Source organism: Clupea harengus, chromosome 2 (genome assembly GCF_900700415.2).
Source record: "Clupea harengus chromosome 2, Ch_v2.0.2, whole genome shotgun sequence".
Lineage (NCBI taxonomy): Eukaryota > Metazoa > Chordata > Actinopteri > Clupeiformes > Clupeidae > Clupea > Clupea harengus.
In genome coordinates, this window is record NC_045153.1 from 31,056,351 (window position 1) to 31,075,615 (window position 19,265).

A 19,265-nucleotide genomic window follows, 5' to 3' on the forward strand; every position below is an offset into this window, starting at 1 on the left:
CACATGGAGACATAATCAGGTTTTAAAATAATTTGCATGTAGGGGAATAAACAAGTTGAAGTTAACTTAACTAACAGTTAAAGACAGGGACAGTAGAATTCCTTTTGAGCGAGAGGGGCAGAAAGTGGATACAAATAGTACTGGCAAATGGAGCTAAGCATGGAATTGGAGATTGCTGCCTGATGTCGGAAGACAACTTCCAAGTTCCACAGTCAATTGCTGTGACTGCTATGAGACCAGATTTGGTGTTGTAATCTGAGTGTGAGCGCATTGTTTACTTTATTGAGTTAACGATTCCCTTTGAGATGCAATTGACAAAGCCTTTGAAGGGAAGAAGCTAAAGTATTCAGAACTGGTAGCCGAAGCGAGTGAACGAGGTTGGCAATCACAGACGAGACCAGTGGAGATGTTATAGGCTTTATAGCTAAATCAACCACAACACGTCTGTTGCGTTTTAGTTTTTGAGGTTGGTCACTCAAAGGAGCTTAAAGGAGCTTAAAGGAGTTGTCTGAGACTGCTGAAATAGTGAGCCAGTAGTTGTGGCTGACGCTCACAGACTACTTGGGGTTGTTAATGAACCTGAACTAACACTGAGATATGTGAGGTGTATCTTGAGATGTATCTGTTGTTGTCTCTGGTGGTGTCATGATTATGCGTTGCTTGCAGTAGAAAGTTTAGAAAAGTTCAACTTTTGAAGCGGCAATGCAGGCGCCAGCCAATCAAATTGCATTTAAGCAAATATTCCAGAACAGGCGCCAGCCAATCAAATCACGTTTATCCAAAGAGTGCTAGACTGAAGAAAGGGCGGACCAAACTTTTTGCTTATGTTTTAATTACAGAGAAATAGACACTATAGAATCTAAAAAAAACTGTTCTTGGAAAAAAAAATATGTCTGAGGTGATTTGCGAGGCATCTGCGCGTTAAAAAGTTTACGTGTGTATGGGCCATCACCAACTCCGTCACTCCTCTAGTGTGTCTCCACCAGAGTTTTCAGTTTTCAAATTTTCGTTTTTATTTTGTTTTTGGTCTTTCAGTTTGGTTTTTGATTTCAGTTTAGTTCTAGTTAGTTTCATAAGTGCATAAGTAGTTTATTTTCATTTTTATTTTGAGGAATTTACTACTAGTACATGAAGCTGGAAAAGGTAGGATTAAAGGATAAGGGGTATTTTATATAGTTTTCAATGTTATATCCATTTTTAAAAGAACACTATACAAGAACATGACATTTACCTATGTAAGCATGTAAGCCTATGCACTTCTTTACCTATGTAAGCCTGTAGGCTATGCACTTCTTTACCCATGTAATCCTATGCACTTCTTTACCTATGTAAGCCTGTAGGCTATGTACTTCTTTACCTATGTAATCCTATGCACTTCTTTACCTATGTAAGCCTGTAGGCTATGCACTTCTTTACCCATGTAATCCTATGCACTTCTTTACCTATGTAAGCCTGTAGGCTATGTACTTCTTTACCTATGTAATCCTATGCACTTCTTTACCTATGTAAGCCTGTAGGCTATGCACTTCTTTACCCATGTAATCCTATGCACTTCTTTACCTATGTAAGCCTATGCCGTCTTGTAGGACTACTTTGACTGTGTTCATTAATGCTGTGTTAATTAATGCTATACAGGCCTGTTGTGTTACATAGGCTAGACAACGTGGATAATCGTAACGGTATGCTTGGTTCTGCTTTTCACAAGACACCCCGAATGCAAATGGTGCATTCTTTTTTCACTATGTGGAGCCTGCATTATCAAGTGCCATTGTGAATATTGGCTGTCAAGTGCCATTGTGAATATTGGCTCACTTAGGCTGCAACATTAAACTAGAAAATGCATTTCCTGAAGGAAATATCAGTGCATGAAATGCAAAAGTTAAGAAAGGAAGACGAAAGGAAAGAAGAGTAAAAGAAGGAAAGAAGAGAGGAAGAAGGAAATAAGAGTGAAAGAAGGAAAGAAGAAAGGAAAGAAGAGTGAAGAAAGGAAAGAAGAGTGGAAGAAGGAAAGAAGAAAAGAAAGAAGAGTGGAAGAAGGAAAGAAGAAAGGAAAGAAGAGTGAAAGAAGGAAAGAAGAGTGGAAGAAGGAAAGAAGAGTGGAAGAAAGAAAGAAGAAAGGAACGAAGAGTGAACAAGAGTGGCTCTGGATAAAGAGAAAAAGAGAGTGAAGAGGGAAAATATTGAAAGAAGGAGAGAAAAATGGAGTGAAGCAGAGAGATGGAGTGTGAGAGAAAGTAGACTGAGAGAGATAAAGAGAAAGATGGAGAGAGAAAAAAGTAGAGTATGGAAGGTGTCTCTTAATATTCCTAGTTATACAGTTGAATGGAGAGGGACAGAGAGAAGAGGAGCCTTGGAGCCTTGGCGCAGGTGTCAGTGAAGCACAGGTGCAAGCCAGTTTAATGACCCTAGTATGATGTCATAATGGCCCAATGTAAGTCAATGGGAAAATTTGTATTAGTTTTTCTTTAATATCTTAAAAAGTATAAAGTTGAAATGAAAAATACATAGCATAAGTGTCGTTTACAAGACCTTTGAACGAAGTTTCAAGTCGGTAAGAAGAAGAAGAAGAAGAAGAAGAAGAAGAAGAAGAAGAAGAAGAAGCCTAGGAATAACAATACAGGGCATTTCATGCACTGTAATTACGGGATCCCAAAATTAGCAGGCTTACTGTGGTTAAACTTTATGTAGCCTAATATTTTGAATACTTAATTACCAGATTGTAACCAGCATGACACAATGACAGTTATATTCTTTATTTAGGCCTATGTAAAAGAAAATCTTACTTTTTTGGTGGATGCCATGTTTGTAAATAGCTAACTTTGTGATATCATTAAGCAGCAATCACGTTCAACTTAGTGCACTCCAAAACGTCCGGTTTAAGTAGTGCAGTTCTGAAATGCAGCTATAGCTAGCCAAATGCTAACTGACAGAGTAATTGCTCCATAGGAATGACCTTTTACAAGTAAAGCTGAACAATAGTTTTTTATTGTTGTTGTATTTGGTAGCGTAATATAGGCTAACACGTTGAGAGTTGGCTAGTCACCAGAGTGAGAGTAGGCTGGCTAACATTTAGGTAACTGCACTGACTGATATTTTACTCCAACTGTATCTTCTACTTTTTATTCATGCTTTCTCTCTCTCAAATGCTCATAGAACCGGGCAGGTGGGGGGCCAACTTTGAATGGCGTGTTTACAAACAGCAACCGACAAATCCTACTATACTCTGCCTTTAAGTTTGTAGAGTTTTTGTGATATCTGCACAAACAAACATTGCAATGTATTCATGCAATTCTCTTCTGTTCAAATTCTCTTTCTCCAAATGTTCCCAAAGTGTTGAAAAATCCTGATTCGTTTATAAAAAGCTGTTCAGAACTCCAAGATGAAATAAGCCTTAACATACAAAATGAGTTAATTGATTCAACTTCATAAATAATGACATTAAGCTGGGGGAGAAACACTTAACTACAAATATAAATGTTGTAACAGACTATCATATCAGCGGCCATCCTGATCTTGTAATTCCTTTCAGCTAACAGGTGCAGAACGGACATCTATTTGATACTTACATCCATTAAATAATGAATAAACACCACAATGTGCCAGTCTGTTGTAACCTAAGTAAAATTAAATTAATTAGTATTAATAATTCATTCACTGAACAGATGAACAGCTGAATGAACATCTTTTCATCTTCTCAGTAACAGCATCAGGAGATATGTCAGTCGGCCTTAGTTACTACATTGCCATTACATATTGTTCAGTACAAAACTTCTTTGTTTTAATTAAATCAATTGATTACCTATACGTGTCTTGATTCCATTGTAATCATATTTAGTTCCTCTTCCCAATATCTTACAAGCCTAAAACTCAGACACACACACACAACTTCGAGGTCATGCATGGCAAAGTGATAACTTAACAAGTTGATTTCAACATGCTGGCATGGTAGTTTCACATGATATATTTATTTAGTAAAATAAAGGGAATAGATATGAGGTCAGACAAAATGGCTTCATTTATCTCACATATCTGGCATAGTCTCCATTTTCCATAGACAACACTAACATAGACATATGTTCTAAAACTGGCCATGTAAAAGCACCACACATAAATGATTATCACAAAGCTATATTGCTTGATTCCTTAAAATCCTTAAAAAGGACTTTTGACTTTTACAGACAACAAGTAGCAGCTTGAAACAGCTTGAATGAGGTTTCATCAAACTGGGCTTGTGTCTGTCCACAGTACAACACTGTAACTGCAGACCATGTTTCAAACTGAAGAAACAATGTTGCGGAATGTCTGAATTCAATGAAACAATCTGAATCAACCTGGTGTAAAAGGTGAATGTCTAAGATTGATTCCATACATATTACAATACATATAAGGTACAGGGAAATTCAAGCTAAAGGCAAGGGATTCCAAACAAACAGCCTTCAATGCACTCCATTTTATGGATAGTGTATATATATATTCAGAAAGGTAAATGTCCACAATAAATGAAAACTGTCTTTACAGTTGTACAAATCCATACCAAAAACAAAGTGCAAACGCCAGAGTGGCTAACTGCATAGTGAGACTGAACCTACTTCTCTATGTAAGTGGTTATCACATGGGTTGAATGTCTTCATAACATTATTATTAAATACTTGGCTCAAGTCACAAGTTTATATAAAAGTGGCAAGTGCAGCCTACTACCGTTCAACTGTTCCTTAAAAAATATTTACTAGATTTACTGCGCTTGGATAAATTAGTTCACAAATATTCAACAGACAAGTGCATTAGCAGACCAAAGGATTCATTTAGGAACAATGCATCATTGTGTGACATACTGGGTTAAAGTTAGTGGGATTTTCACAATTCTAATCCATCGGGTGATCAAGAATTAAGCACATGCCATCAACTTCATGTTAAGGCATTCTAACAGCCATAGCCTGTGGTGTGTAAGTTCATCCAAAGAGGTTTGACACCGGTCTGGATTTGGCTGGACTCTTCAGGGAGCCTTCTCCTTCATCCGTTTCTCTGAACGATGTGCTGTGGACAATCTGGGTCTTGAATCTGCTTCTGTTCAGCTTGATCCGTCCGATGGAGGCTTTTCTGTATAGAGATCTGGGCTTCCCTGCAGCACCACTCTCACCCTGTGCATCATCAGGGTGATTAAGCAGCCTGAGTGGGTTCAGGTTGGAAGGCAGAACTTTGTGCAGTCTCCATCGCCCAGTTCCACTATCTGCATTCTCTATGTCTGAGTCCGTGCAGGGCCCAACGATGTCTTTGATGTCCCCTGCCACATTACTGCTGAGGTACTGAGAGGCTTTTTTACCGCTGTAGTCCCTCATCTCCACATCCGCATCAAAGGCACCCACAAGCAACTTCATCACTTCAACTTGACTGTGCATGGCCGCAAGATGCAAAGGGGTGTACCCTGCACTGGAGCGGGCATTAATATTGACTGGAATGTCATGCTCTTTTGCAAAACTGACCAGCTTGGCCATAAGTTCTTGTTTGCCTTGCTTTGCTGCCCAGTGCAGACAAGTGAATCCGGTTACAAAGTCCCTCTTTGTAACCAGACTTGGATCACACACCAGGAGCCGCTGAAGACTCTCCCACTGTCCATCAGATGCGCACATCATCCACTCGTGTTCCAGGGGGTCCAACATCACTGTTGTGCAGTCCTCATCGGTTGAGGAAAGCAAAGAAACTGTGTCTCCCTCGCTTCTTACCGAGTCCCTATTTCTTACCGCAAGGTTACTTTGTGAGTTTCTGTGAACAAGGGTGCGCCGGACTTGGGGTGAGCTGCTCATCATTAGTTCAATAAAGTTCTTTCTGCTGCTTTTTGGGGTGTTGCTATCGCCACTATTTGCCAAATCAAACACCCCTTCGTTCATCCCGTCTTCCGAAAACGCTAGCAAACTTCTTTGAGAGCCTCTTGAGGTCCGACGACGACATACGGGAATTGTCGGTCCTCTGACAACAGGCTCAGCATCGATTTCGTTAGCGGACATGTCAAGGTTGACAGATGACTGAAGGGAGGGAGCTGTCTCCTCAGTTAATCCATCTGCAACTTCAGTGGCGGATAATTCAGATGAAGGTATAGGGCTATCATTTAGAGTCATATCTAAATTTGACATTTCAGAAGTGTTGGACTCGTTATGTGTAATTAAACTTTTACCTTCGCTCAAAGCGATGTGTGAAACACTGTCGTCCGCTGTTTTTTCATAAGCTGCTCCGGACACTTTATCCCTTGCTGTGACGGATTTAACATCAGATACTTTTTGCTCTGCAACATCATTAGCAGCCGAGCTCAAACGACCCCCGTTTTCCATAGAAGACCGGTCTAAAGCCATATTCAAATTCGACGTTCTGTTTTGTAAACAATTTTCAGAGAGTTCTTCCAATTTCGAGGGCTCATTACCGTTGTCCAGATCATGCAGGCCTATAGCACCATTGATAGCACTGCTTTCATTCCGCTCGGATGGACAAATCGCATCAGCAGGGAGACCATTTCCATTGCATTCTCCATCATCCCTCTCGACTGTTCGCGTTACCCCCTCTCTGTATTTTTTCTTCAAGCAGACGAATTTTTCTCCATTTTCCTGTTTAACAAAAGCCACATTATCCACAAAACATTTTAATGTCTCCTTGAATGTCGTTTTCGTCGTAGGATCAAGCGAAACGGTAACTTTGAAGTGGTCAATCAGTTCTCTATTTTTTACTCGCCCTCCTTTTTCAATTAGGAAACGCAAAACAGACTCTTGAGTGCATTCAGACGCCATGGTTAAACAGATAAAACGATAGCCTATGCAGAGTTCTTTTCACATATTGCATACCGCCAGTTATTTCCGGATACTACTTTTCGTTGATGCAAATGACAGCATTCCACCTTCTACGGTCAGAAGTAGGTTATCCATTCATGAGAGCATGCAAGGCAAATGCGTCAGATAGGGGTCGCCTCAGTAACAAAGTCCATCGCATCCTAGCAACTAGGCCTGCCGCTTGTTGATGAAAGCCTATTTGCATGGCCGTTCATTTTGGATCCACAAACGACCTAAAAATGACACCTTTTATTCCTGGCAGAGCCAAAATGGTAACCATAGCCGTCCACTTGCCTCAGTTGTCAGCAGATCTTTACAGAGGCGGGGTCGCAAGGGGAAAATACCACTGCCCGGCGGTAGGGGGATGTTTCCCATTATTATAGAATTCCTCGTAAAAGTATCAACATTGAATTGTCAAAGACCCTCTCACGTTTCCTCAAAACATCACTTGGCAATATCAGTAGCCTACTTTCTGTGACAGTATCATCTGTATCAGTTAGAATGTTATTATAAGTTCGTGGCATTATTGAACCAAGCCAATTGGACTTAGAATAGTCTGTTAGCAAGAATGGTTGTTTTCATTTATTGTGTTTCAAATAGCAATATAACTGCATTACATTTTAAATAATTATAATATGCCATTTCAGGTGGCATAGTGGGACCCCTTAGAAAGTCAACAGCAATGAGCATCATTTTCATATAATCATTAAAGACTGAAATATCCCACCTTATACCTAGGCTATAGGGAGACAATGAGAGCTAAATAGGGCAACACCAAACTCATGGTAGGAGACCAAATTAACGTACTAGCGCCAAACTACAATCATGGTGTCGTGACAGTAGGCTACTTTTTAAGTCATTTACAATTTATGCGATATGTTTGCATTCTTAATGTATTACTTAAGTTACCAAAACTATTGTTTAAAAAAAAAAATAAACATTTGCAATAATTGATATTAACCAAGTAATCGATCTTGATTGATATGAACATGATATTGATCTATTGATAGGATTCAAAACACAAGTGGCCTCTTAAAATTCTGTTTTAAGGGGGGCTACATGAGTGTATAAATGTGACAGTTACATGGCTAAACCAGTACAGCTGTTTGAATTTGAACTCACTAGAGTAATCCAACAGAGCTTTGGCTTGAAGGAAGAAGTGTGGATTTCTGAATTTAGGGGAGATGCTGGTGTGTGTGAATCTGGGAAACCTGTATGTGTCTTCAAGTTTCACTCTGACCTCTACTGTCTCTTTTACATTACACCAACTGACAACAGGTACGGCTAGTCACATACTCAAAATCCCACTGTGAACGCATAGTTATTGGTTACTAAATATTCTTACATACTTCAATTCTGTGGTAGTAAAGCAGTTGGATGAACCCATACTCGATTACTGAAAGAGTAGGCCTATCGCAATTTAAGCTACTAACTGGGACTCTAAAATAGGTTTTATTTTCCAGACGTTAGTGCATGATAGACTTTGCCTTTGATATTTTCTTTCTATCCTAAGGTTTGGGCTACTGTAAATGTTCCATTATGCACAAAGCAGGAGAACTGGGCATAATTCTGTTTGGGTAATTCCCTGTGCTTCAGACTGCTGATGTTTAATTCACTCTCCCATAGGCTCCTGCTGTGCTGATGTGGAGCCTTGGAACTGTTGACTTAACCTCATTTTAGGAGATATTCTTTAGATGTCCTAGCTTTTCAAAGCAGCTCCATGAAAATCCCCTAAATCTGAAGATGAAGCCCAGCAGCACAAGTCCAGTTAGTGGGAAGACCACACTGGCCTCATGTAGCAGCTGCTGAAGAGAACCATGTGCACACATGAACTCCTTCTATCAGTTCAGTTTATTATTTGAGACGCCGTAGATGCCCTTCACTGGACAAGGTTGCTGTTGGTCACCGATGGCTGTCCAGTACTTGCCTGCAAAGCATGGTCTTCAGAATGAATTATGACTCTGGTTCATTTGTGTCTGTGTGTAGAACTTCAGCTGACAAGAGGCTGGAAGGCACTGGGATCCGTAAGGTGCCTTGAGACAATTTTTATTTTATTTTGGCGCTATATAAATAAAATCGAATTGAATTGAATTGAATTGAATTGAATACCTGGTGGATCTGAAAGGATGGAGGAGATGAAGCAGGTGTTTTTGGAAGAATGTTGAACTGAAGGACACACACACACACACACACACACACACACACACACACACACACACACACGCGCACACACACACACACACACACACACACACACACACACACACTCACATACAGTGTAAGTGCAATTAAACAAGTAGTACAGCAAAAACAAGATTAACACTGATTTTCTATATGATATAAATTAGTTACATACAGTATATGCTAAATATTCACACAATGTCTGAAGCTACAAAGTAAACAATGTTACCACATATTACATAAAGGGTGTGAGACAGCAGGAGAGTCCATATTTGGAGTTCAAAACAAGTGTGTAAAACTGTGGACATCCATTTAACATGATCATAATTTCAGTTGTATCAACTTTCTACATGTTATAACAGCATTGGATGCTAAAAAGCCTTCAAAAAACACATATACACCTCTGCTTTGGCTACTGGGTGACACACTGTATGGAGTATATGCAGCACATCAATGTTAAATTGACTTTGTGTTAAAATGTGAGTCCTGTTTAGTCTGAATGGAAAAGAAAGACAACAGAAATGACAATGGACAGAATGCACGGAATGAACAGAATTGTATTTATTTTTAACAAAATTATAAGCACCTTCTAAGGCACTGTGATTTTTGCAACAACTTCTTGTGTGTGTTCTTTAAGCACCTCTGCAACGGAAGTGTACACTGTTATTGATAGATCTCAGCATTTCACAAATGAGTTCAAATGAGTTTAGATGCAGTGTCTTATATAATGTTTCTTGAACTCAGAGTTTGTTTAATCAGTTGGTAAGACAGTTTCATGACTTTAATCTCAGCTATATCACACTTAATGATCAGGGAAGTATTTAATGTTACCTTCAAATACTCTGGCAACAGCTATACAGAGACTAGGGCTGAAAGACTACTGAATTGATATGAAGTCTTTTTATTAATAATAATAATAATAATAATTTATTTTATTTGTAATGCACTCTTCATTCAAAAGAATCTCAGAGTGCCAACATATTAAAAACTAACTATAATAATACAATAAAATAAAAATGAATTAACATAAGCATAATAGAAAACTTTTTAACATTTTGACATACGATTTAACACAAGGCCAGAAATGCCTTCCTGAATAAAAATGTTTTTAGTCCAGCTTTAAAGGAGTCCAGCGTCTGCGTTGCCCTTAGGTGGTCAGGGAGGCTGTTCCATAAGCGTGGTGCTGCCGAGCAAAAGGCCCGGTCGCCCATGGTGCGGAGCTTTGTTTTGGGGACGCGGAGGAGCGAGCTGTTTGAAGACCTGAGGGTGCAGGTGGAGGTTTGGGGAGTAATTAATTCTTGCAGGTAGGGAGGTGCATGCCCATTTATGCATGTATGGCTGAGTATAAGGACTTTGTAGTCAATCCGGAAAGAGACAGGGAGCCAGTGTAGTGAGTGTAATATTGGTGTTATGTGCTCATATTTCCGTTAAAGTGGGGCGGAGTTTTTAATTTTAATTTAAGTTTTAGCTTTTAAGCCCAATTCACAGTGCCTCAGCAAATTCCAATGGCACTTCCAAACTGTGGCATCCAGCATAGCTATTGGGTGCTGTTGGAGTAGTCTCCCAAATGTCATTAGAAAAGCAATGTTGTGTATTTTGGCTTTGTGGTATGTAAATATCCTAATTCGATCTGAATGTAGTCATGTCCTGTAGTCATGTCTATTTAATGGGTTACAGTAGTAGTGTCATTAATGACATCTGTTAGTGGTCTATTTATTGGGTTACAGTAGTAGTATCATTAATGACCTCGGGGAGAATACATAGATTGCACTAGCTGAAACTCAATTCAAGTTTTCAATTAAAAACCAACTAAATAAAAAAAAAACAGACAACAAAAACAAAACAAAAAAGACAGTTATTGCATAGCTTTTCTTTAACATTCTTTCTTCATTCGAAGAGTTAAACATGTCCATTTCATCAATCAGTTAAACTTAAATATTTGATCAATTAAATATATGTATGTATATATGTAACAGTAGGCCCTGACCATAATATATAAGTCCAAAGTAAGCTATAAACTCATCAGTAAATAGGTTAGTTACAGGCTACGGCTCCGCCATACTTCATTTGACCAGTAGGTGGTGCTCGTTCCATTTCTTCGTTCTCAACCCGCTCCCCCACTAAGGGGCCTGCACTACACTCTGGGAACCATTGCTGAAACCACATGCAAACGGCCACTAGATGGCACCAATGTATAAGTGATGCATATAAAAAAACACATGACCTACATTCTAGGTACCCCAAACACTAGTAAGCAGACTGTTTTTTTGTGAAAAGTCTGAATAATTGCTTTATTTTCATCTGGTCCCACATCCAGTGATATATTTTGTAATCAAGCCGTAACAGAATTGATGATCTAGATGAAAATGCACCAAATCTAAGACTGGTTGCCAGGGCAACAAGCAAGAGCGAGGGTTACCTGATTGTGTAGGAAGCGGGGGTAATGATAAATGTCATGGCAGCTTTGTGAAGTGACAGGAATGTGATCACTGGGTTATTTCTATGCATTGGCCTCAGGTACACCTCCCCTTCTGCTTGAGTGCGCCTCTACGGGGGGGTTTGGGCAGGGTGGAGGGGGGCACTGCTGACTGGTGCTCCTGTGCACTTTCACTTAGTGACACAAAGAGATGGCGTCCATAAGAACTGGAAACATAGCATGTGATGGTGATTAGTCTAACTTGTGATCATTCCATTCACTGCTGGGGCTTTTTTCCCCCGTCAGGCAAGGGATCAGCCTTCATTCACTGAGGTCCAACACTCCGTGATCTCTTTTATCTTCTTCGTGACCTTGTCAAAACCCTCAGTTCTTAAAGCCTGTAGTCCTCTGGCTCTGAAATGCACTGCCCTTCCCTGAACCAGTCTGCCCTTTCATGTTATGGGCAACTGCCAAAAATGTCTTGAGAAGTCTCAGGGAGATGTCCTTCAATTTCAATCAATATCCGCTAGAGCAGGGTCCTCAGGTGCATGAGAGGTACCGGAGACAAATCTCTCACAAATATAGTCAGGCATCTCTGTAGCCTAGGGCAATGGATCATGAGCTGACTGAATTGGTGCCTGGAGAAGGAACAATCCTGAAGTCACGTCAGCATGTATTGCTGGTACAACTTCCCTATCATAGAATACAGAAAAAACAACATGCACAGTTTACCGACCTGTCCCTGAACAGTCGGTGTTACCATCATCCTGCCAAGAATTTAAAACAAACGACCGGCTTCACACACCTTTCCCCTTCCAAATAACCTCTCTGGCTGACAGGGACCCTGGAAATAATCACTGGCATTTGCATTTAGATTGTCCGTGGTTGACAGCCTTCTGGAGTGATTCTTCCACACAGCGATGTTTGGGAAAGGAAATTGGTCTGTCATTTATGTGGATTTTTCCCTAAGTCCCAGTATCTGAAATTACCAATTACAAAAGCGTAGTACTCTTGGGCACCACAATATGATGCTTCATGGAAATGACATTTAAAACAAAAAGATAATAAGAAACCTTTGGTATGTATGTGTGACACACACACTAAATGCTTTATGTGTGACTTAACAGTGAGCATATGTGCTTAACCATCAGAGGAGGAAGAGCTATTGTGTGGAGATGGTGACAGGATGGCATTTCAGCCCAAACTGGCACAGAACATCACTAATACCGATTAAGAAGCCCTGATGCAGCCATGGCATCCCTGAGCCAGGGGTGATGGCCAGAGGATGGATTTGAATGCTGTGTTGCAAAGGTCACTCTGGGGGAGTGGAGAGTAGAGAGAGATTTGTGAGATCAAACTTCCCTAGACATAGTCCAAACTAACTAGCAAACCTACTGATAGGAAGTATAATTTAAGATTTTTTTTTAATGCAGTGCAAGTTTTCAAATGACTTATGTTTGAGTCTTTGGATTGTATCAGATTTATGCTGAAGAGTTATAAAGATTAACGTAATAATTCAAATTCAAGAAAAGCAAGCTGTTTATTTTAAAACAAAGGCATTTATTGCTTAAATGCACTTGACATGAAAAAACAAACAAACCACATGTAGTTAATACAAGACAAAACGTAAATGAATCCATTGCTGGTTATCAAGAGTAGAGGAAATATTCCTCAATATCTCAACTGCTTACCAATGGCCCATAAATATGTATTCACAATATATATTTATATATTTATACTTCTTTTTCAACGTAGCAATGTAAAACTCCTCTTGATAATTATGCATGACTTTCCATGCTTGACAAAAATCCTCTCGAGAAAAAAAAAAACTCTCTTTTAACCATTCAGTGGTACACAAGTTCTTGTCACAAGGGTCGAACACCTTGCACTGAACCCAGATCCATGAGAATGTTGAAGAACAGTGACACCAAGATGGAGGACAGCTGCGACGTCCTGTCCGCCTATCTGTGGCATCGAGAGTGAGCTGCATCTCCAACATGGAAATGGACTTGTGCTTCGCGCCCAGAGACAACTCCCTCCATTTTTCACATAATTCACAGGGAAAACCAACTCGCTGTTCTTGAAATATTGAAATTTCAAAACAAAGACAAGGAAAAAAAACACAACTGTACACAGTTGCTTGACAACCATAATACCACTGCATTGTTTTTGTTGGCTGGGGATGGGGGTGGGGACAGCACCACCGACTGAATAGAGGCATGAGGGCTTGGGGGCGTGGCCTAACCTATGGACTGAGTGCTGAGGAAGAGGAAGAGGAAGAATGGGGTGTTGGCTGAGATGGCCAATCTTTTTCATGAAGACCTATAAATCTTTCTTCACCTTCCACCACCTGCATCCACTTCCTGAACCATTACCCAGAGGTCCATCAAGGGGGGGGGGGCTATGCTGTGCTGTGCTGAGTTGTGCTGTGCTGGCACTGATAGCCCTAATGATGAAGAATGGACCAGAGGGATCAGTTCCACACACACAGCCACTTCCTCTGTCCCAGGAGAAGGGGATCAATCATCACTGCTGATATTTACGTAGATAGAAAGATCTGGAAATGGGTGTGTGTGCGCAGGGCAAGAAGCGTTCTGCCCATGTGCTATCTGCTCTCATGGCCGAGGGTGGGATGTGGATGGTCTTAATCTCTGTGCTTTTGATTTTCCAATGGGCTGTAATCTCTGTCAATCCCCCAATCACGGCGTTAAGTGACAAATCCCCCAACAGTTTCCACAATCCACGGTGGTTTGACACCAATCCCAGTGAGATTGCAAATGTGATTACAGGGATTAAACTGGGCCCGTGTTTTTTCTGTGCTCTATACAATATTTTTAGTCCATTCAAAGAAAATTCTCTTGTGAGAATGCAACACGTAGTATACAGTCTGCCAGACTGTCACAAATGCAGTTTGTCTTTTAAAAGATGTAAACCTCTAAAAGGTTGTGCTTTGTCTTTGTGTGGTTCTTTGGGGGGCGCGATCCGACGACGTTACCCCACGTGCGTGGGTGTTTTGGGCCCAGAGGTGTCCCATTCACCCTGGCCTAGCTGTTGGCTCCACTACTGGGCAGCGTTGTTTAAAAAAAAAAACAGCTCTTTAAACAATCTTCCTGGCCTCCCTTAGCGAGGCAATGTGGCTGTTTGCCTAGAAAAGTAATTATGTGCTTTCAGTGCCAGCTGCTTCCACACTGAAAACCTTGGCAAAAGCCCTCTCTTCATGGCCTGTGATGGAGTGGTAGTTTCCTAGTCTGTGCTTTTCAACTGTGCGCTCTCGCAGGTGCAACAGGTTTCCTAACCCTCTCGGGGGAAAGTGGATCAGAGGGGGATCCATTAACGCACGCTTTTAGAACAAGCATGGGAAGGGACTTGCTACACAAGAACACAAAATAGAACAAAACGAAAAACATTTAGCATTTCATTGTATCCATAAGACACATTTAGTACAGGTACATGGAAATTCATGTATAGAGTAAAAACACTTACTCGTTAAAATGGTAAAAAAAATCATGTTAAATTACCCACTGACCTTAACACTACAGTAGCCATACAAAAGAGCCGCACAATTCAATTCATCAGCTCTTTAAGAAATGTCATGACAAGTACAAGTGAGCACACACTGAGGCAGATAAGAACAGGATGACTCGTCACAGATATGCTTGGCTCACTATAGTCATCAGAAAGAGAGACAGGGGAACTCTTTTAGTTGCTCCATCCTCCCCAAGGACATAACTATCATTAGTTGGATTACCCAGAGGTGTGTCCTTGCTTACCCCTCACTTCACAATCACAATCAGTCCATGTGCTCTCCGGCCTCTCCTTTGGTTGTCAGAGTTGCTGTGCTGGGAACTCTATTTGTCACGATATTGTGGAAAACTTGAAATCAAGGATTTTTTTTTTGTATCAGGGTGATAACAAGTACCGTGTTGAGCACTTTTGATGACTGAAATAAGAGCACGGGGGAATATTAGTGAAGGGCTTCACAACTCTGGAGGTCTGAACTCAACAGGGACCCATGCAAGGGGTGTGTGTTGGGGGGGGGGAGGTCCAACAAGCACACAGCAGCTGCTTCACAAGACCAAAGAGGAGAAAGAGAGAGAGAGAGGAGGAACAACGATACTTTACACAAGCTAGGTGTGCCCTGCACTAGAGGGCTCTGGCTCAGTCAGAGGCTGGTTCTGGTTCTGGTGTTGGCAGGTCCAGAGATGGAAGGCACTGCTTGAGCCTGGCTTTACTGAACTGAGGAGTGCTGGAGGTTTTCTGTGTGTGTGTTTTGTGTGTGTGTGTGTGTGTGTGTGTGTGTTACCAGATATGTGCACTCCCTCTCCCGACACGATCTCAAACCAAGAAGGCTTCTGCCAGCTGGCCTTCACTGTGCTTTCAGGCGTTAAGAACACGTGGGAGAGAGAGAGATCTCAGATTATTGTGGCAGTGAGTGACTGTTCTGTCTGCTCGTCCTCCTGTGCTTCTCCTGTACCTGGGTCTTCACTCGGAGGGGAATTCACTGCTGTTTTGTTCACATTGGTTCATGATGACGCCAAAGAGTCTCTGCCAACGGTTGCTGGGCTGTTTTTCGAAGAGGTCCCCACGATCACGATGGCATCTCCTTCAACTGCACCCTTTCGGATGACTTCTGTGAGAAGGCTTTCTGAGGCTGTCCTGGAGGTGCCCGCTCAGAAAAGATCTTGTTCGCCCACCAACCCCTCCTCCACCACCACCACCACCACCACCATGGCAATGTGAGGCTGGCGCAGCTGGTGATTGGCCATTCCTCAGGAGATTCTCGGCGCTCAGAAGCTCTCCACAAAGCTCCCGGGGAAGAGGCCCGTGCGGCCCGTGCGCTGCAGTGTGCCTTTGTACCAGCCGTCCTCCCGCCTCTTGTGCACGAAGACGATGTCGCCCTCCTTCAGCTCGATCTCCGCCTCACTCTGGGGAGGGTAGGGCACCACCACCCGGTACCTGCGGAGAGATGAGAAGAACGGGAAGAGACAGCGTGAGCGCTCGCCACACCTGGACAACAAGGCACACAGAAAAGGAAAATCTTCCGCCAGTGATCTGTAATGCATATGCATGCAGAAACCCACATCAAATGGGCCAACCAGCTCCTGATTTACGGGTGTCAACAGGAGAGGCCGTGGCGGCGGATGGGCTGCGTCTCGACAGCGGAAACACACCGGCCCCTTTGATGAGGGGGATTTATGGGTTGTGTCTGCTGCAGGCGCAGACATGAAAGATCCCTTGTTTTGAGGGCTGGAGGTAAACCCAGGGAGCGGCGTGGAGAAGACGAATTTCACAATCCTGCTGGTGTCTAGCTGATGCAGTAGCCCTGTGTATTTGTGTGTGTGTGTGTGTGTGTGTGTGTGTGTGTGTGTGTGTGTGTGTGTGTGTGTGTGTGTGTATGTGTGTGTGTGTGTGTGTGTGTGTGTGTGTGTGTGTGCGCGTGCGTGTGTGTGGAGTGTCCTCTCTGTCCCCTCATGTGGGACTGCGATGTGTCCCAGGTTGTGCTCCTCATTGCTCAACATTCTATCCTATCTTGTAAGCAAGCTGCTGCTGGAAGTTGGTATGAAGGAGGCAGAGATGTGTCACTGTCTGCGCTCCCTCTCCTCACGCTGTCATGGGAGGGGCGAATCATAACTCACGCCGATGAACACAAGCACCTCACCGCAGAGGGTGATCAAAAGCAGAACAATTAGATGAGGGCAATCAACAACATCTCAGCGAGAGCTCTTTGGAGTAATCAGTAATCAGTTTGTGCAACTTATGAGCACGCTGAAGGACCCTTCCGGCTAGTTCTCCTTGAATGACCACAATATTACCTGCATTTAGATATTTCCTAAAATGAGGACTCTGCAAGCAACAGCAACAACAAATTGAAACAAATTCGAAACAAATGGGACTGTGTGTGCGTTCATCATCCGGGATTCTCCTGGGAAGCAGCATGGATTTGGTCCCTGAAACTAGAGATGATCTTGCCAAAATGCAGATGGGAATGTGCTGCAGCGGTAGTCAGTCGTAACCTATGCAACTATGTGGATGCTAACACTTCGTCCTACGAGAGAACGGTTTGCCTCTCCTACCACCTGTTGGATAAGCAATTACTATCGTCAAATAAGGCGCAGGGCAGAGAAGTCTTCTGTACCCGCTGGGGCCTGATTGGTCCGTACTTTAAAAAGACGTGAGAGGTGTGCTTGTGAACTGAACTGGGAGCAGAGCCATGGGCTACTAGAAGATGATATATAGTGTGACGATGTGACGTCACTACGTACACATGAGTATGTGCACTGACTGCCATACCAAGGAGCCTGGCTCTTTGGCGTTGAGGTCAGAGTGCATGTTTGGCACCCTGTAGACCCGGGTTCAAGTCCGGATGGGGTGACCACGCTCTACCTTCGCTACAATAGACTCACAGTGCTTGATAGTGTGGGATCAATTTAGGGACAATTTAGGGAGGTTGTAAAATTATGTTCATTTATGAGTAATAAAGTTTTGCAGCTGCAGAAATATTTTGTGCCTGTGAAACGGTGAAACAGTTCTACAGTGAGTCTGGTTGTGATATTTTCATTAGTCAACAGAAAATACATCTATATCTCTCAAACATGCGCAGAGTGTTCACAAAGAGTTAGCTAACTAAACACATAGATGACGATTGAGGTAATGTTTACATTAAATGAAGTAATTAAACATTCACGCTTAATCAAGCAAAGCTTCATCTGAATGGGAAATTCTGCTGACACTATGTGTAAAGAGTATTAACGTCTTGTCTATGGTAAGCTAGTTCGTTTTTTGTTATTTGGCTAGGGTGGGATAGCATGTTTTAGGTCAGCCTAACAGTAGTCCTGTCTGATCTGTGTGCAAAACTCATTATTAGCGAGTGTAGTATTTATCATATGTGCAATAATTCTTGAAGGATGGAGGATGACTAGTATGTGTAGTCAGAGCTAGGATGGCACTGTAAACCAAAGTATGTTTGCGTTAGCTTTGAAATTAAGTCACCTTGTCACTTTTAATTAACACAAGTAAAACATCAGCTGATATATAGACTAGAGTCATTAATCCGGATTGGTGGTTGTCTTTTTTTGAAAGTTATAGCAGATAAGCAGTAACATTTTTGGACGGCTCAGTTTCTTTCTTAATCTAATAATCTTTCTCTGAAAATCTCTGATAACAGCTAGATATGTAAATGTCAAAGTTGGGTTGACATGAAAGACAGAGCGTGTTTATCTTTCATTCAAGGTTCGGGAAAATATCTGATAGCCAGTCAGATAGGTAAACGTAATGGCAAGGTTGAAGGGAAAGATTATAGAGCAAAAAAAAAAGGGATGACAAAAGAATGACAGGGGGGCAGTGCAACCATCTTTACATGAGCACTGCACAGGATCAACCATCTTTACATGAGCACTGCACAGGATCAACCATCTTTACATGAGCACTGCACAGGATCAACCATCTTTACATGAGCACTGCACAGGATCAACCATCTTTACATGAGCACTGCACAGGATCAACCATCTTTACATGAGCACTGCACAGGATCAACCATCTTTACATGAGCACTGCACGGGATCAGGACGGACGTGTGGAATAAAAATGATGAAAATAATGATAGCGAAAACTTAAGAAGAGCAACAGTAAAAACATGTTGCTTGAGCAATCACATAATAATAAGAAGAAGAACAGGAGGAAAAACAAATAAAACTTGAGAAGAACGATGTGTGATTGCTTGCACAATCACACACTTCCACCCAAATGTGTCTACTGCTACTCTAAAACTAGTGGCAATATTATTTGTAGCGCGGCCCTCAGCCCCGGTTTGATGACACGATTTTGGAAGAGCGAAGAAAATCAATGGGCGGTTTTGA

General features: G+C 41.8%; 2 protein-coding genes across 2 annotated transcripts in view; both read right to left on the reverse strand.

Moving 5' to 3' along the window:
* Positions 1–3,945: 3,945 nt before the first annotated feature.
* On the reverse strand, positions 3,946–7,193 carry sowahca (sosondowah ankyrin repeat domain family Ca). The gene has a single exon (XM_031560835.2). The coding sequence runs from the start codon at positions 6,771–6,773 to the stop codon at positions 4,950–4,952; it is 1,824 nt and encodes a 607-aa protein (XP_031416695.1). The 5' UTR covers positions 6,774–7,193; the 3' UTR covers positions 3,946–4,949.
* Positions 7,194–12,948: 5,755 nt separating this feature from the next.
* Positions 12,949–19,265, reverse strand: part of LOC105898081 (E3 ubiquitin-protein ligase SH3RF3) — a 117,490-nt gene continuing 111,173 nt past the window's right edge. The window contains exon 10 of the mRNA XM_031560840.1: positions 12,949–16,365. Within this exon, the coding sequence (XP_031416700.1) occupies positions 16,197–16,365 (169 nt within the window). The 3' untranslated portion in view covers positions 12,949–16,196. The remainder of the gene's footprint in view (positions 16,366–19,265) is intronic.